The 27,979-nt window shown below is 42.3% G+C and overlaps 1 protein-coding gene and 1 non-coding gene across 2 annotated transcripts; both read left to right on the forward strand.

Moving 5' to 3' along the window:
- Positions 1 to 1,192: 1,192 nt before the first annotated feature.
- Positions 1,193 to 27,875, forward strand: Olah (oleoyl-ACP hydrolase). The gene is made up of 7 exons (XM_036188509.1): positions 1,193 to 1,224; positions 5,447 to 5,577; positions 16,695 to 16,833; positions 20,994 to 21,093; positions 21,672 to 21,841; positions 26,846 to 26,928; positions 27,277 to 27,875. Exons 1-7 carry the CDS (start codon positions 1,193 to 1,195, stop codon positions 27,417 to 27,419), a joined length of 798 nt encoding a protein of 265 aa, XP_036044402.1. The 3' UTR covers positions 27,420 to 27,875.
- LOC118584975 lies at positions 11,259 to 11,365 on the forward strand. Its single transcript, XR_004945131.1, has one exon. It is a non-coding gene; the product is annotated as a U6 spliceosomal RNA (small nuclear RNA).
- Positions 27,876 to 27,979: the final 104 nt, after the last annotated feature.

The raw sequence follows: 27,979 nt of genomic DNA on the forward strand, positions 1-27,979 counted from the left end.
TGATCTTCTGGACAGTTCCGAGAAGTCACTGCATTTGGCTGAGCAGCACCAGCTGGCTCCCTGGAGATGGTCGCAGCTGCTTCCCAGTAGTCTTCACTGGCATCTAGTTCTCCTCCATTGGCTGCCATTCTGTCCTGTGGGCTTTCCTGGTTTTGACACCCACAGACTGCTGGTTTCAAACAAGGACTCTCTCACTGCCTTGGAGGGAAATCAAGTGGTTTTGTTAGCTGCAGATTGTTAACACAGTGAAATGCTTATGTAGCCAGGTGGGCGTAGGACCCAAAGGAAAGAAGGTAGACACAGAGAGAAGACAGAGGCGCCAGGCTTTCTGTTATGGTTGTTTTTGTTTGGTTTGGTTTGGTTTGTTTTGGTTTGGTTTTTAGAGACTGGGTTTCTGTATGTAGCTTTGGCTGTCCTGGAATTCACTCCATAGACTAGACTAGCCTTGAACTCACAGAGATCCACCTCCAGAGTGCTGGGATTAAAAGTGTGAGCCACCACAGCCTGGCTGTTGTTTTGTTTTTTAATCTTGTTTTTAGTTATCTGTGGACCCAAGTAGTCAATCTTTTTTTTTTTCAGCAAAAGTAATTTCTAAGTATCAGATTTAGTAATAAATCTCCCTCTACTCCTTTAAAAAGAATTCCTAACATTCTCTTACTATTTAAAAGGGCAAAACTTTGTAAATACCCAGAAAGCTAAGACATGCATTTTCAAAACAAGTATCTCTGCTCCCACTTCCCAGTAGCTTCCGAGTGTTTTCTATCTACTGACCTGGGCACTGTTTAGCTGCAAACTGTTAAAAAAAAAAAAAAAAAAAAGGATGAGTGTCTGCCTTCATGGACATCATCTGAAAGTCTGGTTCATGTTCGAAGTGATGGCCGTCCATGCACAGAGGCTACTAACACCAGGCTGCCTGCCATATGCTGTGCTGCCTCTGACCTGTCTTCCCTTTCCTCTTCATACATTTCCTCCTCTATTTCTTCCTTCTCCTCCTTCCTCCTGCTTTCCTACCCTCCTTCATTCCCTTTTAAAAGCAGGTTTTGGAATGACCACCATAGTCAACTGGTTTAAAGGAATTCCTGTCACTCTGTGCACATAAAGCTTATTGGAGATTTTTATGCCTAGAGGCGAGTTGAATTCAAGAAGGACACAGCAGATTGTTGAGAACAGCAATTTCTAATCAACTCACAGCATGGAGACAGCAAATTATGACAAGACAACCAGGTAGGCTACTTCTGGGAACTCCTGGCGCCCCTAACAACATCCTTGGTGCATCAGTACCCCAACTTAGTCAGATTGCCTTGTTGGGTTAGAGAGACTCATCACTGAAATGGACTTTGGTGACCAATGCCTTTAGTGCAAGATGGTACCAATTACTTGTATATAAAATGCTACTTTCTTGGGTTTTCAAAAATGTGCATTTAACCAAGGAATTGATTGATGATTGTGTGTACCACTGTGACTATTCGGAGGTCAGAGGGTAACTGTGTGCATTTGTGACCATGTGGAGGTCAGAGGGTAACTGTGTGCCACTGTGACTATGCGAAGGTCAGAGGGTAACTAACTGGCAAGCGTTGCTTTTCTCCTATCTTGTGGGTCCTGAGGACCAAGCTCAAGCCATTTGGCTCAACATCAGGTGCCTTTACTCACTGGGCCATCTTGCTGGCCCCTTGGTGGCATTTTTTAAGTTAAATTGTATGTCTCTGGCTTGTCTGAAAAACCTGCAGGGTTTGGAAGAACACACTAAACTTAAAGTACCCATTCTTGCCCCAACTCTAACCCAAAGCGTCTCAGATATGTCCCCTACTTCCTGCCACTTAGTGACGTTGATGGTGAGAATGTGGGGAGAGGGTTAATAGACAAAGAGCTTTACTAATAAGTAGGATCCATGCTCTGATTCTGACTTATCACTAACTGGTTTGGTGACTTAATGTCTTTGTCTTTTTTCTTTTTTTTTTTTTCCGAGACAGAGTTTCTCTGTGTATTTTTGGTGCCTGTCCTGGATCTTGCTCTGTAGACCAGACTGACCGCGAACTCACAGAGATCCACCTGGCTCTGCCTCCTGAGTGCTGGGACTAAAGACATGAGCTGACACCACCGCCCGCCTGACTTAGTGTCTTTGAGCCTCATTTTTTGTCAACTGTTAAGATGTAACAGATAAATCAGGCGGTGGTGGCGCACGTCTTTAATCCCAGCACTTGGGAGGCAGAGCCAGGCGGATCTCTGTGAGTTCGAGACCAGCCTGGTCTACAGAGCTAGTCCAGGACAGGCGCAAAGCTACACAGAGAAACCCTGTCTTGAAACAAAAAAAGATGTAACAGATAACAAGTGCCTAAAACTATGAGTGGAATTTTCAGGGCTTTTGCTTTCACAGTTAACTAGAGAGGAAGCCTCAGGTATGGTCCTCTGCGGTAGGAGGTGTACTTAGGAATGAAACTGGAATCTTTCTTTCCTTTGCTGCCTTGACCACCACACTGTACAAATGGATTAAATCCTTTCTCTGGACACTCTCAACTCTAAAGCTGTAGATGATTTAAATAAAAACATAGAAGGAAGAGAAAGAGAAAGTGTATTCAGTTGTTGGTAGTCTTTGGCTCTCTCTTTAAAGTGGCAAGACAAGACTGGATGTGAGGGGCATTGGCAGAACCTCCTTAGGCTGGGAGTGCTTCTGTAGTCTAGGCTTAGCCCCACGGGGACCAGCCATTGGCTCTACCCTCTCACAAGAGCTTGGCCATGGGGTCACTATTGGTATCAGTGCCTCATCATAGTGAATTTTGGAGACTGACATCAATTTAAACCAATTAATGGCAGGCCCTGTCCTCACTGCTGACCTAGAAATCATGGTTTTACTTTTAAAAACTAGGGAGTCAAAAGTCTGGTTCCTAATTTTGTATTAGTAAAGTTGTACTATTTTTCAAAGACTTCCCAATGCTCTCAAACTCATAATAATCTTGTCCTAACACATTTTTTTTTTTTGCCTCTTAGAATATATATAGTTAAATCATTAGATGGAATCTTGACTTTAAAACAATTTTTTTTTCCAAGCTGGGCATGGTGGTCCATGTCTTTAATCCTAGCACTAGCCTAGTCTGTATAGTGAGTTCCAGGACAAGCAGGGATACATAGAGAAACCCTGCCTCAAAAAGCCAAATAAATCAATAAAATTTAAAGAATTGTTAGACTCAGTTAGTTCTTCTATAATCTTCTATAGTCCCCCCCCCAAAAAAAAAAATTAGAATCAGAGAATTAGAATCTTCTGTAGTTTTTAACTGAGTTGAGGGCAGGCTCCACAGAAAGTTTTTATTTCTAGATCAAACAGGTTTGGGATTTTTCAAGATGCTGTGTGTCTGGGAAATTCCTTTTCAGGGCCCAGCTAGTCTCTGTGAGTTTGGTGCAGATGGGGTTGATGAGTGTGAACACAGATCCAGGAACAAATGTTCTTTCTCAAAGGGAAAAACTCTGGTCTAACTTTAAATGCTCAGCTATAAGTCAAGAAATGTTTCTTGGCTGGGAATGCAGCTCAGTAGTGGAGAGTTTGCCCAGCATGTTTGAGGTCCTAAGTACAATATCTGACAAGTCCCAATTTTTTTTTTCTTTTAAAACTATCTTTATCCCAAAGAAACTTTCACCCATGACCATGTATTAAGTGTCTCACAGTATGCATATTCTCAGTTATTTTATTATAAAGTTAAAAGTCTCCTTATGAGAACAGAGTATCTAGAAAGACCTCAATCTGTTTTTTGGTTTTGATTTTGTTTTTGTTTTTGTTTTTTTTTGGGTTTTTTTTTTTTTTTTTTTTTTTTTTTTTTTTTTTACTTTTTATCAAGATCAAATGGTCAAAACATAAACTAAAGGAGAAAAGATTTGACTAGGGGCCTGGCGGGGTGGCTCAGCAGTCAAGGACACTGTCACTCTTGCAGAGAAGCCAGGTTTAGTTCTCAGCACCCAGATCATGCTCAGAACCTATGACTCCAGTTCCAGTAGTTCTGATGCCCTCTTCTGGCCTCTGTGGAGACTGCATGCATGTGGCACATAATACATGCAGGAAAAACATTCATTCGTATCAAAATCATGATTTTTCAACGCATAGTCCCTGCCCCTGCTGTGTTGGTCCTGTAGAAAAGTGGGCATGCCAGGGAATGCATGGCAGAGTGAAGGTGCTTAGTTACAGACCTCTTAGGAGGGAAGAAGAAGGCTGAGAAAGAGCAGGCCAAAACTCCAAGATCCCCTTCAGAGGAATACCCCTAGCCACCTCACTTCCTTCCACCAGTTCCCACCTCTCAAGTGTTCCTCCAGCTCCCAATGACACCATCAGTTGGGGACCAAGCCTTTAACACATGAATTGTGAGGGACACTTACAATCCAAACTATAATACTGATACTTTTTAAAAAGACAAAACAGACTTAAAATCATTATAATATGGCTTATGGCTTCTCATTTGGGATGCTTCAATATCTTAGTAAGAAATTTAAGGATCAATTTGGAAACTTTCCAAGAGAGGTTTACATTGTGGAGAATACAAATACACCCATACAGGATGGCTGTTTAAAATAGATTTTTAACATCAGTTGTTTTTAATGCTGGATCTTGGTATAAAATTTCTAATGACCTCATGCACAGATTCAAAAGTATTTGTTTATCAAGAACTTAAAAAAGAGTAAAATTTTGCCAGGCAGTAGTGGTGCATGCCTTTAATCCCAGCACTCAGGAGGCAGAGCCAGGCAGATCTCTGTGAGTTCAAGGCCAGCCTGGCCTACAGAGCGAGATCCAGGACAGGCACCAAAACTACACATAGAAATCCTGTCTCGAAAAACAAAACAAAACAAAAAGAATAAAGTTATGTTGTGGAAAATTTATAGATGATTTGAGAAGTGTCTCAGTAATAGAGACACTGAGAGTGAAGCCTATAAAGTGTTTGAATAAAACTATTTCCTCGGGGCTAGAGAGTTGGCTCAGAGGTTAAGAGCACTGACTGTTCTTCCAGAGGTCCTGAGTTCAATTCCTTGCAGCCACATGGTGGCTCACAACCATCTGTAATGAAATCTGGTGCCCTCTTCTGGCCTGCAGGAATGCATGCAGAATACTGTATGCATAATAAACAAATAAAATTTTTAGAAAAACTATTTCCTCAACTGTGAAAGAATACCTTCTTTCACAGTTAGTAGCCATATTATTGTTATTGGACATTCAAAACACATAGACACTTCATCATTCCATCTATGTCCCTAGGAGTTCCATCTATGTCCCTATGAATTCAAATCGTAAAGCATACTATTCAAACCTTTGGGGCCTTACTTCTCGGAAAAAGAAAGGCAATTTCTTTATATTTGAACACATGCACTGTGTAGATAAATGAGGATTATCATTAAAACACACCTAATTCAATTTTGAACTCTTATCCTGAATCATCATGTAACGCTAAATATATTTGAATTTTCCTCCTAGGAATGAAAATATTTTGAACTGCTTGTATCGAAAGCCCAATGCAGTTTTTAAGCTGATTTGCTTTCCCTGGGCTGGAGGCGGCTCTGCTCATTTTGCCAAATGGGGTCAAACAATTAATGACTTACTGGAAGGTATGTTGACATTCGTCCTAATCTAGTAAGTTAAAAAGCAGCCATGTAGAGAAACTTGAGTTCATTGGGTTTCCTGGATTTGTGGATTTCTAACCTTTATTAAACTGGGAAATTTTCAGTCATTATTTCTTCAAAAATATTTTTTTACCTGTCTTCCTCCATTATTTTTTATCACATGGGACATTGCACTGTGGGTCACCGATGCTCTTCAGCGTCTTGGGCCACTTCTCCATGCACTTTCGCTCACAATCCTTGATCTGACTTCATAGGGTTCTCGGTGGATTTTATCTTGCAGCCCCATCTTCTTGGTGACTTTCAGTTCTATTTTCCCTCCTGTGATTTCTTCCTAAAACAATAATGTCTTTCTTTAATTGGTCTAGATTTAACTGTACAGTGTCTCTCTACTACAGTGCTTCCCTACATTCGAACAATGCTTTGATCATACCCCACCCCCTTCTCACCGTCTCTTAGTCCTCCACCCTCTCTTCCTTTCCACAGCACTTACAGTTCCCATTGGCTTTGTGGGGGGTTCCCACCCTAAACCCCACATATTAGAGGAAGTGTAGGGTACTTGTTTTCCTTAATACATTAAAAAGTGAAGTGTTTCTGCACTGCCAAGGGGAGAAGAGTGAACCTTCTCTCTCTCTCTCTCTCTCTCTCTCTCTCTCTCTCTCTCTCTCTCTGTGAGTGTGTGTGTGTGTGTGCGTGTGTGCGTGTGCGCGCGCACACGCGCGCGAAAGGGGTGGAAAACAGAAGGCAGAGGGTAACTTGCAGGACTCAGCTTTCTTTCCACCATGTGTGTGTGTGTGGGGGGGGGGATCAAACTTAAGCCATCAGGCTTGTTGACAAATGTCCTTACCTACTAAGCCATCTCACCCAAATGTTGTCATTTACAAGAGAATGTTTGGAGCTGGAGACTCTTGTTTCCTTGGAAGAGCAGGAGCACTTTATTTTATTTTATTTTATTTTTTAAGATTTATTTATTTATTATGTATACAGTGTTCTGCTTGCATGTATGCCTGCAGGACAGAAGAGAGCATCAAACCTCATTACAGATGGTTGTGAGCCATCATGTGGTTGCTGGGAATTGAACTCAGGACCTCTGGAAGAGTAGCCAGTGCTCTTAACCACTGAGCCATCATCTCTCCAGCCCGAAGCACTTTATTTTAATATAATCCCATTTGTCAAGTTTCCTGTTATTCACTGAGGTATTAGAGTTGCATTAAGAAAGTTATATTTAGAAACTAAGCATGGTGGTGCACATCTTTAATCCCAACACTTGGGAGGCAGAGACATGTGGATCTCTGTGAGTTCCAGGACAGTCAGAGCTACATAATAGAGACCATGTCTCAAAATAAAATAAAATAGAAAGAAAGAAAGCTGTATTAAAAAAATAAGAAAGTTACATGTCTGAACCTAGGTCTTGAAATGTTGCATAGTTTCTCAGGAGAGGTCCCCTGTTTGTGTGCCAAAGTTCTTAAAGTTCTGATCATGGTTGTTTGCTTCTTAAATTTTCTGAATGGGAAAACAGTCTCCAGTCACTGATGTTCCTCGATGATGCTTTCTACTGAGGGTTTTTTGTTTATTTGTTCTGTTTGCTTTTTCCTTTTCATTTCCAAAACTTCACACACATACAGAGTTCCAACATCATTTGCAGTGTTCCTCTGAACTGTCTTCCTTGCTCCACTCATCTGTTTATGTACATATTCTTTGAGATCATTTTTCTGCAGTGGACTTTGAGGTATTTGTCTCATGCCATCTTAGTCAGGGTTTCTACTGCTGTGAAGAGACACCATGACCATGGCAACTCTTATAAAGGAAAACATTTACAGTTCAGAAGCTTAGTCGGTTATGGTGACATGTGTGGCAGCACACAGGCAGACATGGTGCTGGAGAGGTAGCTGCGAGTTCTACATCTTGATCCATAGGCAACAGGAAGTGAACTGTGTTCTGAGTGTAGCTTGAGCATATATAAAACCTCAAAGCCCACTTCCACAGTGACACACTTCCTCCACCAAGGCCACAAATCCTAATAGTGCCATTCCCTATGGGCCAAGCGTTCAAGCACGTGAGTCTATGAGTCTATGTGGAGCGGGGGAGTATACCTCTTCAAACCACCACACGTTCCAATTATTTTGACACATTTTGATTTAATTACTGAGGGTTACAAGCTTTTTTAAGAATCAGGTTGCCTTGCCTTTCCTATTTATTCAATTTCTACATTGCAATTGGGCATCTTTTGGTATGTGTGTTACTTTCAGTTTTGGGTCTCAGTCCTCACTGCCATTCAGAGGAGACAATGTAGATCTCAATAATGACAATCGAGAAACAAGGCCAATATCTAAATGTGACAGAAAAATAACTAGAGACATCAGCTACATCTCCAATAAGCAACTAGGGGAAAAGAGTGAGAGGATAATTCTCAGGTGAAGTAGGAATTTAAAAACTAGTAAAGGTGAAAGCATTAATAATTAAATTAGAAGAGAAATGGAGGCAGGGAAAAGAAACAAAAGGAATCAAGGTGGGGAAGATGACAAACTGAAGGTATAAGACATAACAGTGAGGGCGATGGAGAGTGAGCTCAGGAGTGGAGAGCACTGGCTGCTGCTCTTTCAGAGGTCCTGAGTTCAATTCCCAACACCCACAGGGTGGCTCACAACCATCTGTAATGAGATCTGGCGCCCTCTTCTGGCCTGCAGGGATACACTCAGAGTGCTCACACATAAAATATAAGTAAAATTTTTAAAAAGTTTTTTTTAAATAGAAATTTCTGAATTTAAAGAAAGAACAGTGAAGGGAAAACACAGTAGAAACAATATAGAGCCAGGAAAAAAAAAAACATTCTTATCCTTTTACTGTAAAGAAAGAGGATTTGGATGCCATGCCTCCCTGCCTACGTCTCTTTGAAGTTTGCTGGGTATAGGAAGCACACAGGTTAGATCCAAAGGACTGCTGCTGATTGTACTCCACCCTGCTGAAGTGTGCACTATTGTGACAGCTAGGCTGACTTCCTGCCAGAGTTCTCCATATTCATTCCAACAGAGCTACTGGGGCGTGGAGGGGCTGCCTTGGGCTGTTGTCATTAGCCAACATGGAGGACCAGTTACTTGGGTTTTGCCTGACAACATCAGCACTCTGCCTGTATGGTCATGGGAGTGGAAAATGCCCAAGCACGGTGTTGCCGCCTGTAATCTCTGGGACTCTGAGAAGCAATCCAGCTGAACCAGGTTCTGCTGATAAAGCAGGGACAGACTTGTACTCTGAGTTCCTGGCCATGCTATTCTCAGTTCCAACCTTTGCTCCATTTATGTGCCATTAGACTTGATCCCCTTCCCAGAGGTAAGGTCCCAGTCCCCACCTGTAAGCACCTTCCTCTCTCCTCCCAGCTGGTCCACACTTCCCAAAGCCGAGTGTCTAGGTCACAGCCAGTCTCCTGAGTTTTGGGCTATCACCCACTTACCTAGTGGAGAAGAGTGGTTTTTGGAACTTGAGAGCTATACATACCCAGGGGCTCCTGCTGAGGATGTGCTGGAGAGACTCTCAGAACGTTCTTCATTGTAGTGTTGGTAGGCATGCTGGGAGCACAGGGGAACCTTTGCAGCTTCTGTTGCACAGGTCACAGATACGTTCTTCTAAACTACATTTTACAGACTGTGTACCCATGCAGGCTTCTTTTTGTTATCTGCTAATATCCCACTGGGGAAATGTCTCCTCTTTCTCTATCTTGCTCTGTGATGTTAGAGGTCTCTGTTTATTGTACAGATCTAAAGTTCTGGGTCTCACCTAGTCTGTCTGTATTGTTTACAATTATACTCCTGTGCTGTTCCATGCTACCCATGCCTCCTGATAGCTATGCACTTTTGGTTATCTTTCAGACTTGTGGAGATTCGGGTATGTTGTGAGTGTCTAGAATCTGCCATCTTCTCTCTCTGTAAATTCCTTTCTGAAAATAGAAAGATGATAGATACATACATAGACAGATAATAGATATAATAGGTAGATAGATGGATAGATAGATAGATAGATAGATAGATAGATAGATACATACATACATACATACATACATAGAAAGATAGGAGTCCTGTTATGTTACTCTGGACACTCACGGCCCTCCTTCCCATCCCTCTTCATGCTGAGAATTACAGATGTGAATCACCATGCCTTGATTACCTATACTTTATTCTCCTTTTGTTGTTGTCTTTGAGACAGGGTCTCACTATGTAGCCTTGGCTGGCCTACAACTCACTATCTAGACCAGGCTGGCCTCCAACTCATTGGAATTCACCTGCCTCCACCGCACCTGGCTATTACCCCTCCCCTCCTAATATCTTGACATGTTTAGTGTAATCAAATGATTTAGAAGACAGGTGGGAAAGCTTTATGTTCTTGCTGCAGTCTTGCCCTTCTAATTTAGGACTGTTTATGGTTCTATGTTGCAATTTTGTACTCTTGCTCTGTGAGAGTGCCAACACTTCTGGCTTTTTGTTCTCTTAAAAGTAGGTCTTAGGAGCTGGGCAGATAGCTGAGTTCGAGCACTTGCCTTGCAAGCGCTGGGACCTTAGTTTGATCCCCAGAACACACTTAAAAATACCAGGCTTTGTGGAACACACTGGTAACCCCAGTGCTGGGGCAGAAGAGACAACAGGACCCCTGAGGTCCACATCAGGAAAGTCTAGGCGAGGTCCTGTCTCAGAGGAGGTAGACCACACTGCTGAAGATGACACCAGAGATGGTCCTCTGGCCTACACACACACACACACACACACACACACACACACAGGTAGATTGCATTACTGAGACACACACACACACACACACACACACACACACACACACACAGAGGTAAATCACCCTACTGAGGATGACACCAGAAATGATCCTCTGGCCTATACACACACACACACACACACACACACACACACACACACACACACGTAGATCGCACTACTGAGGATGACACCAGAAATGATTCTCTGGCACACACACACACACACACACACACACACACACACACACACACACTGAAAGTACACTTCAGCCAGGATTGAGAATTCTGCACTGTACAAAATCACGGACGCAGCTCTAATTTAGGAGGGAACTGGAAGAACTCAGTTCCATCGTCACAGAATTCTCAGCCCTCCTTTCCTCACTGTTCCCAGATGCCTGCACAACTGATCTCTGTGTGTAGCTTCATAATTCATACCTTTGCTTCTGTTTTTAATCAGTGTTGATATACTACAAGGTACTTCTCTTTAAATAATTGGTATTTTAAGTTCTTGTGCAAGTCAATTTTGTATGTCATGCATATTCCCTTTCATACCCTCTACCCTTGTTTTCCCCCCCAACCCCATTAACACCTTTGTCCCAGTAGGTAATTTTACTGCTGCTAAGGATACATGTATGATTTAGATACATGTGTGGTTTTATGTATCTACACAGAACAAAGACACACAAATGGGAGAAAACATACACTTAGGTGTCTTCTGAGACCAGCTGAATTCATTGAGCATGATTATCCCCAGCTGTATCCATTTTCCCACAAACAACATGACTTCACACTTTATGGAAAATGTTCCCACTGTGTGTGTAGGCCACTTTTTATTTTCCGTTACTCTTTTGCTGAACACCCGGGTTGGTTCTACAGTTTTTCTGTTGTGAATGGCGTTAAAAAATACACTGGGGTGCTCACTTCGGCAGCACATATACTAAAATTGGAACGATACAGAGAAGATTAGCATGGCCCCTGTGCAAGGATGACATGCAAGTTCATGAAGCATTTCATATTTAAAAAAAAAAAATACACTGGAGGCTGGAGAGATGGCTTAGTGGTTAAAAACACTGACTGCTCTTCCAGAGAACCTGGGTTCAATTCCCAGCACCCACATTGCAACTCACATCCGTCTGTAACTGCAGTTCCAGAGGACCTAACACCCATGACAAAACACCAATGCACATAAAATAAAAATTAAAAAAATTTAAAAAATACTCTGATATGTGAGTGTCCCCAAGAGGGGTACGCTTGGAGCCCATGGGCTAAACACCTGGGAATGGGACAGCTGGAGCCTGTTAACATAGCTGGCAGGCCGTAAACCAGTCCAGTCAGTTTGGAAGACAGAATGAAGTGTTTAGAAAGTCCTCAATGGCCACAAGCAGAAGGTTGATCATATAACAAACTATCAGGCATTTCACATATTACATTTTTACATATTTAGATTATTTATTTTTGACTAAGGTCTCTAATTTTGTATTTTAAAGGTAATTTAAAATACTATCATATTTTTAAAATGTATGTGAGTGTTTGCCTGCATGTAGGTATGTACACCATGTACGTATAGTTCTCATGGAGGCCGGAAGAGAGCATCAGATCTCAAATTGTCCTCAGGTACAGTGTGGGTACTGGCAAACAAACCTGCGTCCTCTGGAAGAGTAGCAAGTACCACCATGTCCACTGCCTCGGGCACTTCTGAGGAAACACAAGACAGATCACTTAAAGATCCCCAGTGGGTCCTCTCTAATGCATCTCATCTACCCCACTCTCTTCCAAAGTGACTCATCCGCCTAACCTGATGTGCCCTTCTTTGCTTAAATTTCACAAGTTAATAAATCATAAAATGAACGGCAGACAAATTCTCTGCCATTGGAAATTGTAGCTCATTCCAAATCATAAAACGGGTTCTAACAAGCGAGAAAGTCTTGCAAAATTACATACTGACTCTCAGTGTTAACTTTCCCAGCTGCAGGAGACTTCAGCCTGGGCTTCCTCCTCATGATTCTGCTTCCACTCTATGGGACTTTCTGTGATATTTTTGAACCTCACTATGATGAGTGGTCACAGATGTTCTGTGACTATGAATATATACATTCTCTATATCAAGTACAAATTTTATTATATAGCTACAAGATTTACATTGTCAAGTTTATCTTTTTCTCCATTTCACATGTGAACTCTCAGTGGTGTTGTACTTGTCTCTTTTTCTTACACATCCTATATTTCTATGTTACAAAAGTGAATGCAGTGAATAGACATTTGTAACTGGGGCTGTTTATTCATTAAAAATCTTAGTGGCAGCCAGGAGGTGGTGGTACACACATTTGATCCCAGCACTTGGGAGGCAGAGGCATGTGGATCTCTGTGAATTAGAGGCCAGCCTGGTCTACAGTCAGAGTTCCAGGGTAGCCAGGGCTACAAAGAGAGAAACCAATGTGTGTGTGTGGGGGGGGGGGAGGGTTAATGGCTTGTGACATTTTCTGGAGAGATGTAAACTAATGTCAGACCCAATAAAAAATTCCACCCAAGTCTAATTTAATCAGCTAGTGAGTTTTGGGAAGTTACTTACATGAGTGTGAGTGAGAGGTTACTTTCCAGAACATGCATAACATGTTACCAAAACACTCATGGTAACATAAATGATGAAAGCTGCATGTCTAGGCTCCCTATGTGGCTCACAGGGAGCTCCGCTGGCTTAAAAGTCTCTTCTCTCTAGCAACAGTAACTGTTTGTAGAACCTCTGAGAGGGGCCTTCTGAGTCTTGCAAGTTTAAGGAACTTTATGAGACTTGTGAGTTGCTGACCTTCTCCAGAACAGAACATTTCAATTTAGAGGCAATTGTTACGTGACATGTAGCCTTTAGAACCTCTGAGTCTACTTCGGTATTGTTTGATGGTATTGTTTGATGTTTCTGTCTCCAAATGGTACCTTGTCAGAGAATAAAACACAACCCATGGTTTCTTATTTCCATCTGTATCTTTATATTAAGCTTCTGTTCTGTTTTGCTCCCTGTTGCTGTGATAAACACAATGACCAAAAAACAGCTTGGGGAGAAAAGAGTTCATTTTAGCTTACAGGACTCTATAGTCTATTATCAAGGGAAGCCAAGGCAGGCACTTGAGGCAGAAACCTACAGAGTCAAGCTATTTACTGGCTTGTTCTCAGGCCCAGAACAAGGTTTAGCTATCTTTCTTATACAGCCCAGGCTCGCATGCCTAGGAATGGTACTGTCCAGAGTGGACTGAGCCAGGCTACAGTAATTAGCAATCAAGAAAATGTCCCACAGAGACCCCCCACGGGCCAGTGTGATGAAAGCAAGTCCTCAGTTGAAATTGATAACCAAAATTAGCTACCACACCCTCCATTTATATTTTGGTTGACTTTCCCAACTCTTTCAGAATCACTTTGTGTCAAGTGAGACTCTTCTTTTTATTTATTTATTTATTTATTTATTTATTTTGTTTTTGTTTTGTTTTGTTTTTTTTTCAAGACAGGTTTCTCTGTGTAGCTTTGGTGCCTGTCCTGGATCTTGCTCTGTAGACCAGGCTGGCCTCGAATTCACAGAGATCCTCCTGGCTCTGCCTCCCGAGTGCTGGGATTACAGGCATATGCCACCACCGCCTGGCAGAGACTCTTCTATTACAACATAGAGCTTGGTCTGGTGGTATTCCACCATCTAAAAGTCTTTTCTCAAAACTATAACGCTCCAAATAAGAAAGGATGAAAACAGCAGGCACTGCCTGTTGTAGTACACCACTTAGACCAGTCAGGTCCATACTGTCGGGTCGAGTGTTCAATTCACTTGAGTCCGCGGACGACACTGGGTCATTCTAGGATGAATTTTAGCCTTCACAGCCACAGGGGAGTCAGCCTCTGGCAAACGAGTGTAGCTTTGCAAAAGGCTTTTTTATTGTCATACAATTTACACCTTTATCACGCCAGTTTCCCCATGCCAAAACCCCTTACCTGAAGCTCCCCAAAGAGACAAATGCCAAAGCAATTCCCAGTCACAGGACATCTCAGTTTGCTGAGTTCTCTCACAACCAAGTCTTCCATAGATTTGTGAACCGCTAGGAAACTCTCAGATAAGATTTGCACCCTTCACAGGGAAGGTACCAGACACAAAAGGTAGCAGTCGCAAAAGGCAGATCAAAGGTTTGCTTTGCGTGTGTGCGTGGGGGGGGCACGCACGCACGCACGCACGCACGCACACGTAGGCCAGAAGTCAACCTTCAGGTTGTTCCTCAGAACTGTTCCCCTTGTTTTTGAGATAGGGCCTCTCATTAGCCCTGGGGTTCACTGATTAGACTGGGGTAATAGACAGCAAGTCCCATGGATCCTGGATTCCTGTCTCGTTAGCAAAGCACACTGAGAACTTTACTAAATGAAATATATTCCTAGCCCCTAGATCTAACATTGTAACTTAACTGTCAGGAGTCAGTTTTCTCAGTACCTAAAAGCATGATCTTAGATGCCAGGCAATCATTGAAGAAGGCTCCTTTTGTTTTTAATTTTTTTTAACAATTATTTTGGGGGGAGTGTACCCACTGCAGAGCTTGTGTGGAGGTCAGAGGACAATTTCCAGGACTCACTTCTCTTCTAACACATGGGTTCTGGGGTCAAACTCAAGTCATCAGGCCGAAGTTGTCTTTACACTCTGAGCCGTCTTGAGGAGCCAGACTCCTTTCACTGTGAAGGTCCCTGTCTTCTTTCAGAGAAGTTTCACATGATTTCTCATGATACAGTTTTTCTGACTTTCATGACCTGCTCCTTTTCTTCATCTTCCTTTTTGTTTAAGATGTCTTTTTATTTTATTTGTATGGGTGTCTGTGTACCCATGCAAGTCTGAAGAGGGTATTGGCTCCCCTAGGACTGGAGTTACAGATGGTTATGAACCCCTGTCTGGGTGCTGGGAATTGAGCCTAGGTTCTCTGGAAGAGCAGCCGATGCTCTTAACTACTGAGCCATCTCTCCAGCCCCCTTGGCACCCCTCTTCCCTTTTCTTCTCCTAGTTCCTTCATTCCTGTTCCCTGTATCCACAAATGCTTTGCCCTGTGTTATCACAAGGAAAGGACTTTCTTTTTCAGTTTTAGAATAACTTTTGTCTTTTTATTCCATTTTTTTTTCTGGCAATCTGTGCAATCATTTGTCTCTTTCTAGTCAGCATTTTAAATGTTCAAATTACAGTGATTATTTTTCCATTCCTTACTGGAGTTAATTCACTTGGGAGAATTGTTTTTTTTTTTTTCTCCTCCATGAGTTCCTTAGTAAATATTTTCACCGGCCAGAGGTGTCTGATCTACCTTGTCTGTATTCTGTTAGGTTTCGCCTCGATGTTGGATTTTCCTCCTAAGCAACAGGGCTGGGGATGGTACTTTGCTAGCTCAGTGTCTTAGTTCACAAATGCCCTCTTGTGTTGGTACAGTGAAGTGCAGTTCAGAGAAAACATTGGCACCTGGTTTGCCTAGGTTGCTGATTCTATATTCTTCTTATGCTTTGATATTTCAGGTGTCTATAGAATTTCCCCTTTCTTTAGACATTTTCTCTTTGTAAGGTGTCTCCTTGAAACTGTCTTCCCAGCTTTTCTCTGTTCCCTTAAGAATTTCAAATCCTCTGGGCAGTAGCGGCCCATGCCTTTGATCCCAGCACTTGGGAGGCAGAGGCTAGTGGATCTCTGTGAGTTTGAGATCAGCCTGGTCTACAGAGCTAGTTCCAGGACATCCAGGACTACACAGATAAACCCTGTCTTGGAAACACACACACACACACACACACACACACACACACACACACACATGCTCCGAATCCTTTTCTTGTGGCTCCAGCCATACTTACCTCAGCTCTCAAACTGTTCATTCGCTGGAAGAAGAAGAAAACCCTGTGATTCATGAATGGATTTTAATGACATCATTTGTAAGTATTCTCATTTATCTGAGATGGAACCTGTTAAGTTTGCCTTCTGTTTCTGTGATAAAAACCATGACCAAAAGCAGCTTGGGGAGAAAAGGGTTTATTTAGCTTATACTTCCTGATCACAGTTCATTGTTGAGCAAAGTCAGGGCAGGAACTCAAACAGGAATGCAAGCAGGAACCGCAGAGGAAAGACTGTCCCATGTCAATCAGAAGTATGTCCCTTAGCAGACCCCAGATCCAATCAAGTAACAACCAAGCTTGATCTCACAGCCATCATGGTGAGTTTGACCACTATTATTTGCTTCTTTGAACTTAGTTGCATCATATAAATATAAGGTCTTTTACAACAGCAAGGCCTCTCATCCATCTGTGCTAACCTGTTTACAGCATCTCAGGGTCTTCTTTGTGTGTGAGTGACTTGTCTCTTAACTTCCAGTTCATGCTGTAAGGCTGGCTGGAAGAGAAACTCGACTTCATGAACCGTTTGCAAGCGACATCTACCAGATAGCTGATGAAGTTGTATCTGCTCTGCTCCCCGTCATCCAGGATAAAGCATTTGCATTTTTTGGCCACAGGTATTTGAATTTTGTTGTACACAGCATGTGTGGGGTTTAGGATGGGCATGATAGAGCACTTGCCTATCACATGCATGGCCCTAGAGAGGTCCTTTAACCACATACGTGTGTGTGTGTGTGTGTGTGTGTGTGTGTGTGTGTGTGTGTGTGTGTGCTTTGTATTTTGTGAGATACAACTTCTTCTCCTGGTTAAACAGAATGTTGGGTAATTATCTCCAATCAAAACTTTTACAGTTCTCTAATTTGTGTAGGAATTACACCTAAAATGAAGAATCTACCAGAAGCTTCTATTTACTTTTCAAGTTAAAAAATACGGAAATTGTATTTATTCCCAAGGGCATAGACCTAATTGCAGACCCCCTTAAAGCTACATGGCCATGACCTTGGGCAAATTTCTTAGGCTTCTAAATTAGTTTCCACCTCCTTGAAGCTGGAAGGAGTAGTTCTTACCTATGGGGATTAAATGAATATCGATCGTGAGGCTGAAGAGATAGCTCAGCAGTAAACAGTGCACACTGCTCTTGCTTAAGACTTGAGTTTGGTTCCCACCACTCCCATCAGGCAGTTCCCAACTGCCTGTAACTCCAGCTCCTAGGAATATGATGCCTCTGGTCTCCATAGGCACCTGCACTTAACATGTGCATACCCCCTTACAGATGCACATGCACACACATAATTAAAAGCAGATAAAAATTTTAAATGAATAGTAAAGAACTGTGGTGTGTGTAAGTGCCAGACACGTGTGCCATGGTGTGAATGTAGAGGTCAGAGGCCAACTTTCTGAAGTTGTTTTTTCCTTCCACTGTGAGATCCAGAGATCAAATTAGGCCATCAGGCTTACGTAGCAAGTGCTGGTATCTCCTGAGCCATCTCACTGGCGCTACAGATAATGTGTTAGTATTGTTCGGAAAATACTTTTGACTTCATAGGCCATTGAAGTCATGGTGTCTTAGGGTTACTATTGCTGTGACGAAACAGCATATCCAAAGCAACTTGGGAAGGAAAAGGTTTATTTGGCTCATACTTCCACACTACAGTCCATCACTGAAGGAAGCCAGGCCAGGAACTCAAACAGGGCAGGAACCTCAAGACAGGAGCTGATACAGAAGCCATGGAGGAGCACTGCTTCCCCTCCTGGCTTGCTCAACCTGCTTTCTTATAGAACCCAGCACCAGCAGTCCAGGGAAGGCACCTCCCACAAAGGGCTGGGCCCTCCCCTGTCAATACCCCATGGAGGCATTTTCTCTTCTTTTTTCTCTTCTTTTCTTTCTTTTTTTTTTTTTTTCTTGGTTTTTTAAGACAGGGTTTCTCTGTGTGGTTTTGGTGCCTGTCCTGGATCTTGCTCTGTAGACCAGGCTGGCCTCAAACTCATAGAGATCCTCCTGGCTCTACCTCCCGAGAGCTGGGATTACAGGCATGCGCCACCACCGCCCTGGAGGCGTTTTCTCAATTGAAGTTCCCTCTTCTCAGATGGCATTAGCTTGTGTCAAGTTGACTTAAAACTATCAGCACAGATGGGGTCTTGGAAATCCCTAGGTGCCCCCAGAGCACAGTTTGAGAGCTGTTGATATATATTGTAAGAACAAAGTAATATGCAGCTTTAGTGGAAAAAGGAAATAGAAATTAAGCCATTCCTTGTGTTAGTCAACTGCCCACTACTGTAGCCAAAATCCTGACAATCAGTTTCAAGAGCCCCTGCCCCCAACCCGTGTGTGTGTGTGTGTGTGTGTGTGTGTGTGTGTGTGTGTGCATTTGTGTGTGTGAGGGTATGAGTGTGTGTGTGTGTGTGTGTGCGCATTTGTGTGTGTGAGGGTATGAGTGTATGTGCTTGGAATACATGGGAAAGTCGGAGGATGAACTTGAATGTCGGCTCTTAGTCATCACCCATCTTTTGTTTAAGATGGGTGTAGTTAGAGTTTTCCGGCCTGGCCTGCAGTCAGGACAAATCTCTCTCACCCGCCAGTCCCACAGTCGCCAAGAAAGCACACAAAAACTTATATTGTTTAGAAACTGTATGGCCGTGGCAGGCTTCTTGTTATCTGCTTCTTCTATCTTAAATTAACCCATTTCTGTTAGTCTATACTTTGCCACATGGCTTGTGGCTTACCAGTGTCTTTACATGTTGCTTCTCATGGCGGCGGCTGGCGGTGTCTCTCCAGCCTTCTACTTCCCAGAATTCTCTACTCTCTTGTCCCGCCTATACTTCCTGCCTGGCCACTGGCCAATCAGAACTTTATTTACACAGAGCAATATCCACAGCACTTCCCCTTTTCTTTTTTTTTAAGGAAGGTTTTAACTTTTACATAGTACAATTACATATAACAAAACAATTATCAAGCAAGAATTACAGTTACATTATTAAAGAAGATATCTTATCTATCTTATATTTGTGAGTCTAAGGTAATATTTCTAACTTATCTTTTATCATAATTGAGGAAATTATAACTATCTAGTCTTCAACCATATCAAAGACCTCAGAAGGATATAATATTACCTGAGAACCAGGAGAAGGATGTAAGCATTTTTCAGGAGTCTTGCAAGAGTAGACAGAGACAGCTGGCAGCCTGGACAGTCACCTAATGCTCCTTTGTAAAGTTGGGGCATTTGTCTTCAGACCACAGGGCTAGAGTCTCTCGGTCACTTCTTTCAGTGTCCTGTAGAATATCTGGCAGTTTCCTCTGTGAAGCAGGAACCTGAAGGACCATTTTGTCAAGCAAAGTTTAGTGGTCACCTTTCTATGGGTCCTGCATGTCTAGTAGATCAAGCAGTCCAGGCAAGAACAGTTTCTTGCCCAAATGGCTATTTTTGTCAAGGTGAAGATAAACTCCATATGAAGTGTCTTTAATGCCCATCCTCCTCTCTGAAGTAAATCGGTGCTGCCAGGAGCAGACATGTCTCACTGTCCAGAAAGTCTAAATTTTAAAAATATTTTAAATGTCATATTCTGTAGACCTTTGAAGTGTTTGAAGATTACCTGTCTATCTGAAATATCTCTGTGTATACCTAGAAGACTTAACTAACATGGCTACGAGTATGATTATCATAGATGACTAATTATTAATCTATTTTTAATTATCCATTTCAATTTAAAATGAGCTATAAACATAATACCTTAAACACGATTAGAAATATACACACAGTATAACAAAATTAACTAAATTTGTATCAATAGACTAAAATCTAAACCAATGTAAAACATTTTAAACAAGTTGTTGCTCTTTAGAATTAAGTTCCCTAATCTACCCTTTCATCCTATTATATCTATATCATATTCCCCTTTCTTCTTTAGAAAGAGATCTCATTTATAATCAACCTGCTTTAAAGAAAAATATTGTTTTTTCTCTGTCCCACACCAGAGGGCTCTTCTGATTTGGGACATAAGAATCTCTTAACCTTTTCTTTTAGCAATATGTCTGGGTTTAGAGAAGGAGTGAGCCAATTCCATCTCCAAAGCCAGCTTGATAATTTTGGGCGCCATTTATTGTTAGAGTTTTCCGGCCTGGCCTGCAGTCAGGACAAATCTCTCTCACCCGCCAGTCCCACAGTCGCCAAGAAAGCACACAAAAACTTATATTGTTTAAAAACTGTATGGCCGTGACAGGCTTCTTGTTATCTGCTTCTTCTATCTTAAATTAACCCATTTCTGTTAGTCTATACTTTGCCACATGGCTTGTGGCTTACCAGTGTCTTTACATGTTGCTTCTCATGGCGGCGGCTGGCGGTGTCTCTCCAGCCTTCTACTTCCCAGAATTCTCTACTCTCTTGTCCCGCCTATACTTCCTGCCTGGCCACTGGCCAATCAGAACTTTATTTACACAGAGCAATATCCACAACAGATGGGGTCTCTCAATGGCCTGAAACTTTGCCATATACGCCAAGCAAGCAGGCCCACCATCTTTCAGGGATCTTCTTATTTTTGTCTCTCATTTTTGCATTGAGCAGCAGAACTAAGCTTTTTACATTGGTTCCGGGGATCAGAACTTGGGTCATCACACATGTGTGGATACTGGAGGAGCTGTCTCTCAGCCCTGAAACTTAGTATGTCACATATACTTTTTACAAACCAGTTATCAGCCTCAGTCACTGCTGTGCTCATGACTCCTGGTTCCCATGAGTTTTGCCCAACCCTGTCTATCATGTTGATCTCTTCCCTGGTTTAGTTTGGGATCCTACATTGCTTTTCTGACCGCACTGCGCCTGAAGGAGAAACACAAAATGGAGCCACTGCATTTCTTTGTGTCCAGTGCATACGCCCCCCATGTAAGTGTTCTGGTTTTCTTTGGGTAGAGGAATGAAGAAGAGGGAAATGGGGTGCTAATGACTGAGTCATTGTGCTCCTTTAGGATGATGACATGGATACCATGTGCTATTGAAAACCCCTGTGATCTTTCAACGTATTTCTCTTGGTCCCTCCAAAATGACCTTCAGCTTCTGAATATCGGCTCATTGTTTCTGCCCCTCTGAGCTGACGCTGTCCCTCCCTGCTTTCCGTCCTAAGCACATTTATCTGAGTTGGGAACTTATCAACTTTCAGGAAAGGGGCCAATCATTGCTGGGAAGGAATCTTAAAATGATGCCAAACTTTTGGGTCAGCTGTGGCTTTTAAAGCTAGTCCCGTGGTTCTGGGTCCCTTCTTACCAACTTCAACCTTCTTTGCTTCCTCTGCACAGACTGGAACAGGCCTAGCATTCTAAATCCGGAGTGCCACTGGAGTGGCATTCTAATGCTAAGCTTATTATGACACTTTCCTCTCCCTCCATGATTTAAGGAGGCAGGCTTGAGTTTGGGGGCTAGTGTGTCTCATGAATGATCAGCCTTGTGTTTGTTGATGTTTCAAGTCAAAATCTCGGCCTCAAGTTCCTGAAATTAACAAACTGTCAGAAGAACAAATCAAATACTTCCTTCAGAATTTTGGAGGCACCCCCAAGCATCTCATGGATGACAAGGACTTTCTCAGTCAGTGCGTCCCGATTCTGAAGGCAGATGTTATCCTTTTGAAAAACTTCGTGTAAGTAATTCCCTCTCTGTCTCTCTGTATCTGTCTCTGTCTCTGTCTCTGTCTCTGTCTCTGTCTCTCTCTCTCTCTGTGTGTGTATGTGTGTGTGTGTGTGTATGTGTGTGTGTCGATATTTATAGAAAAATATAAGCCAGACGGTGGTGGTGCATGTCTTTAATCTCAAAACTCAATAGTCAGGGCCAGGTGGATCTCTGTGAGTTGGAGACTGGCCTGGTATACAGAGTGAATTCCAGAACAAACAGGGCTACAAGTAAAGCCCTGTCTCAAAACCTCATCCCAAAAGAAAAGAAAAATATAGATTGGCAGGTCACAGAGACTGTGTATATGAGCTTCTAAAGGTTGCAATGTGTTCATTTCTTCTGAGGCCTCCTGTGATATTTTGACTAGATTAGAATGGATTTTGGGCACAGAAATTGTATCTGTGAAAGGTGACAGGCGGATCTTTTCTTTAAAAATATTTATGATTAGATGTACATATTTTATCACATAATAAAATGTATTGAATAAACTATTACCATCCAGTCTAGGTGTCAGCAAGAGTGGATGGGCTACTTAAGTGTGGAAGGCACAGAGCAGGGAGCAGAAGTTGGCCAGATTCACTGTTCAGTGAGTGAATTGTAGAACTCCACACCACCACTCCATCCCCTTCTCTTGGAGGGCATTTGTCTCCATGCTTGATTTTTCTGATCAGACTGAAATGTTAACAAGCCAAATCCTTCCTGAGACCCCTGAGTCAACTGGGAGCAGGGCTTCCTAGTCTTAACTTCCCCAGAAAAATCACTTTGGGGTCAGCATTCAGCCTCCTGCATTCTCAGTGCCTGGCTAGGCCTGGCTCCCCTGGGCTAGGACCTTTAAAAGCATATTTATTTCCTTTACAAAGCCCAAAACTAGTATTGGGAGTGTGTGTGTGTGTGTGTGTGTATGTGTGTGTGTGTGTGTGTGTAGGATGTGCTACTTGCAGTGGAAGTTGGCAGTTATGAAATGGGGCAGTCATCTTGAGAACCACCACAATCCATCATTTTCTCTGCCTCTCTCTTGATCACCCATCTTCAGTCTGTCACAAAGTTCACAGTGCCACCCCCCCCCCCCCCCCCCCCCCCACTCCCCACAGATACTCCAGGTCCATCCCCTTCTCACTGTTTCTATCTGATTGATCATCTCACCGAGATAAGCTGTTTTGTGTTTCTGAAAAAGGCCAGAATATGAGAGAGAAAGAGAGAGAGAGAGAGAGAATACATTTTTTGAAGAGCTAGTATGCAGTAACAATCTAAAAAATCAATTTAGTGACCATTAACATTCTAATAGTAGTCTTCATAGGAGTGGAGGAAAAATTCTTAAAATTCATATGGAAGCACAAAAGACCAAATTGCCAAAGCAATCCTGAACAAAAACAAATGAACATCCAAACAATTCGAGTGGTGTCACCACACCTGACTTCAAATCATACTAGACAGCCATAGGAAAGAAAGCAACTTTAAAACATATGCAGAGCCGGGCGGAGTTGGCGCACGTCTTTAATCCCAGCACTTGGGAGGCAGAGCCAGGCGGATCTCTGTGAGTTCTAGGCCAGCCTGGGCTACCAAGTGAGTCCCAGGAAAGGTGCAAAGCTATACAGAGAAACCCTGTCTCGAAAAACCAAATAAAATAAAATAAAATAAAATAAAATAAAATAAAATAAAATAAAATAAAAAATAAAAGTATGCAGACCCCTGGAATGGAAAAAGGGCTAGAAATGAATCTTCACAGCTGCAGGTGTCTGAGTTTTGGCCAATTGGATATCCATATGTGGATAAATAAACTAGGTCCTTCCTACATTGTCTGAAAAAAATCAGTGAGAGGTGGATGAGGACCCAAAATGTCGAAACTGTGTAGGAAGCAGGCCAGACAAGCTCAGATCTGCGTACAACTTGGTGGCAATGGTGCTGCCGTAGTTAACGATGTGCCAGTCTTGAGGGCCGCCAAGAGCAGTGTTTTAAAGTGTTCTTGTCACCAAATGGTCAGTTGGTGTGCAGCTGTCTTCATTTAGCTGTTTTTACTCAACAGTTCCAGCAGTCATGTAAGAAGACACATTCGCTGGGGTAGCAAAGGCTGCCAGGAGCAAGGGGCACATGAGCCAGCTCCAGATGCTGAGATTTCCTTAGAATGGAGAGACTCTTTTAAAATGTAATAATTAAAAACTAAGCTTTAGGGAGTGAGACAGCATAGAGCTGGTGTAATAAGAGACATACCAACTAACACAGAGAATAAGAGAGCGCAGCACAGATACATTCCCTATTTATGCTAACTAGCAACATGCCAAGAATGTACTCTGGGGAAAAGGACATTCTCTTTAGTACATTTATTTATTATTTATTTATTTATTTATTTATTTATTTATTTATTTATGGTGTGGGGGGCAAGTGAAGCGAATGCTAAAGTGTTCAAGTGGAGGTCAGAGGACAACTTTTGGGTGTTGGTTCTTTCCTTCCACTGTGTGGGTCCCAGAAATTGAACTCAGGTGATGAAGCTTAGTGGCAAGCCTCTTGGTGGCAATTTGCCCACTGAGCCATCTTTGGCCTAGGACAGTCTCCTTAATTAATAAAAAGTTTTGAGAAACTGGATATTCAATGTAAAAGAAGGAAATTGGATTTTTTTTACTTTATACACACATCATACAATAATATAGTGTGTGTTTATATGTGTACAAAAATCATCATATGAATTATATATATGTAATTCCAAATGAATTAAAGGCAACCATAGATCTGATGCTATAAAACTTCTGGAAGGAAATATAAAGAAAATATAAAGACTTTCTCTAGGTGATGAATTTTTTATATGATCCTCAAAAAAGAACAAAGAAAATAATCAACAAAGAGATGTATAGATTTGGAGAAAATATTTACAAATTATACATCTGATGATACCACACAGCCTCAATATATGGGCTCCATAAAAGCCAACAGGCAGACATAGAGAGCGGAATGGAAGTTACCATTTCCCAGAGAGGAGGGAGGAATGGCGGGGTACCAGGCAGAGCAGAGTTTTGGTTGACAAGAATACAATTTTGAGGTCCATTGGGCATCATGGTGAGTTGCTAATAGGACCACAGCTTCTAAATGTTCACACCATCAAAAGGAGTAACTATGTGAGACTGTGTATAGCTTCCCTTAATCACTCTACTCTTCACAGTTATCAAAATATCACACTGTCTCAGTTATACTTGTCGGGTTAAAAGCTTTCATTGATTTGGTAGGAAGAACCCAGGCTTTCTGCAGCATAAGTAGGTGTTCTACTACTGCCATGCTTCTCCAGCTCTTGGAATTTTGAGATATGTTCCTACTATGTAGCCCAGGCTAGCAATTAATTTTCTCTGGAGGCCAGATGGGTCTTGAACTTGCTATCCCCTGCCTCAGCAGCCTGACTGGTAGGATTATGCCCAGGCACAAATAATTTTTTTAATTAAGAAACAATGCATATTGTTTTGTAAATTCAATGAAATGAATATATGAAAAAGCTTACCGTCATAATTAAAGCATAGTCAGTGGATAAACATGTCTTCCTTAGAGTCCATCCTTTAAGATCAAAACTTTCTGTCCAGGTTTTTTAGCAGCTGTGAGATTCTGAGCATGTGTGTTTAATGGTTTGGGTTTCATCTATGCAGTGAAATATTAGCAACACCTCATGGAGTTGTGGTGATTAAATGAAATCATGCTTAGGTTTAGCCCATTTCTTACCCAAAGCCACTTTAAAGATTTTATTTTATGTGTATGAGTGTTTTGCCTGCATGTATGTCATGTGCATGTAGTACCTGAGGAAACCAGGAGAGGGGCATTGGATCCCCTGAAACTGAAGTTACAGACATGTTTCCAACTATCCTGTGGGTGCTAGGTACTGAACCCTGGGTCCTCTGCAAGAGCAGAAAGTGCGGAGCCATCTCCACAACCCTGGAAGCCACTTTGAAAAGGAAAATACAACAAACTGCATTCCCGTTGCATCTTTTCACTCCAAGCAGCCCCAGCAGCACAAACGTAAACTCACCCTTAAGGATGTTCCACTCCACACGAGAAGTCCCTTCAACATTCACACCTCTTCCTCCGTGAATCAAATCATGCTGGCTACTCACCACAGTTAGCTTCCTCCAGATTTGAAAGGCACTCTCCCAAATCTGCCCGGCCTTTACCACTCCTTACCTTTCAACTTCTGAAACTATGCAAAACTAGGCCTACAGAGAGAGCATCTCTCGGCCCTCTCCCATCACCTATCACCAAGGTTCAGACCGTTAGCCCAGAGACCTCCATCAGCTGGGAGATACCAAAGCCCATGACCCCTCCCAGCTCTCAGTCTCCTTACTGGACCCCAATGTTGTTCTAGCCCCCCTTCTACCACCCATCTCCACACATATTAGCCTGTTTGTTATGTGACTGTCTATAGATGTGTCCCGCATTAGGCATTCTGCCTTTTCTTTGTAGGATTTCCCACCTTGGATCACTAGTGACCATTTTCTTGGTGGTTTTTGTTTGTTTGTTTGGTTGGTTTGGTTTGGTTTTTCGAGACAGGGTTTCTCTGTGTAGCTTTGTGCCTTTCCTGGATCTCGCTCTGTGGACCAGTCTGGCCTCGAACTCACAAAGATCTGCCTGCCTCTGCCTCCCAAGTTCTGAGATTAAAGGCGTGTACCACCACCGCCTGATTAGTGACCATTTTCAAGTTTACTGAATCTTTCTCCAGCTGTGTCAGGTCTACTGACAAGGCTGACAAATGAATTCTCCTTTCCTCTAGAGATTCTAAAAATTACATTCAAGTCTAGTGCTTAGTTCATGATTAGAAAACAGTCTGGCCCCACAAACCTCAGGTCACTTCTAGTGTAGAGATGGTCCCTGTAAACATCTTCCTTGTGGGGGACTAGTGGACAAGAAGCAAGGCTATACACCCTGTTTCATTTCAGTGAAGTCAGGGAGAGGACAAGACTGGGTTGTGAAGGATGAAAATTACAAATGAGCTCTTTCTCGTTTGCAGCTTTGACACACCCTCAGAAGCCCTTCTTTCTCGGGACATAACATGTTTTATTGGATCCGAAGATATGGTAAAGGACATAGAAGGTGAAATTGCTTTTATAATTCTGGGAATTTTGTTGAAACAGGCGTTGGATGGTTTTCAGCAAATGTCAACTAGTAGTCATTGAAACAGATAGAAAAACCAGCTCAAGTTTTGCTGGGTGTAAACAAAGAGATGTTGGCCTTCTGTAAAATTTAAGATAGAGGTCACACCACTGACGACTGATAGGTTTTAAAGAGATTGAAAAACACGGGCTACACAGAACCTGAGACCCGGAATGTAACTCTATCATTGAGTGTCAGCTTTTGGTAAAATAATGCCTGGAAGTTAAGTCTTCTGTTGTCATTAGCTGATGCTATCTATTGCTGAATAAAATTGTGTATGTTTCTTAGGCTGGAAAGACCTAACCAGTGGGAAGATTGATGTCCACACACTGCCAGGTGATCACTTTTATCTGTTTCAACCCAACAACGAGAAATTCATCAAGAACTATATAGCCAAGTGTTTGGAGCTGTCCTCACTTGATTGCTTTTAGATGTGCTTTCTTTGGTCTTTCAAACGTGCAAATGGATCATAGGCTGTGATCATGGGGTCATGGAGATGTAGCTCTTTAGTTTTCAGAGATTGGAACGATGAATATAATGAATGTCTTCACGGAACACTTCTTTATCTGGGGAAGAGACAAATGCTAAAAGTCAGGGAGGCAAAGGAGCTATTGTAGTGGATAGGTGCAGTGGGAAGAGGGGGGACTGGGGGATGTCACCACGAGTATGTTACTCATGCTCCAGTGAATGCCACCACACACTTGTGGCGAGTGCAGGCAGCACTAACTGGGCTTGGTGAGCTATTGAAGAAGAAGAAGAAGAAGAGAAGAGGGTATGAAATTGGTGGGGGGTACATGGTAGAGGGTTGGAAAGGCAAGTGAGGGGTGGATATGATCAAAACACAATGTATACATTTAGGAGAATTCAAAGGCTAAATAAAAATATTGTTGAAGGAAGAAAACTTCTGCTAGCGTCCTTTATCTTCCTATTAGAATCTAATTTGATTGACATTTATACAAAGATTTTTCAGCCAAGTGCCTCCAGGTGGGGT

The sequence above is a fragment of the Onychomys torridus genome, chromosome 5 (genome assembly GCF_903995425.1).
Source record: "Onychomys torridus chromosome 5, mOncTor1.1, whole genome shotgun sequence".
Taxonomy (NCBI): Eukaryota; Metazoa; Chordata; class Mammalia; order Rodentia; family Cricetidae; genus Onychomys; species Onychomys torridus.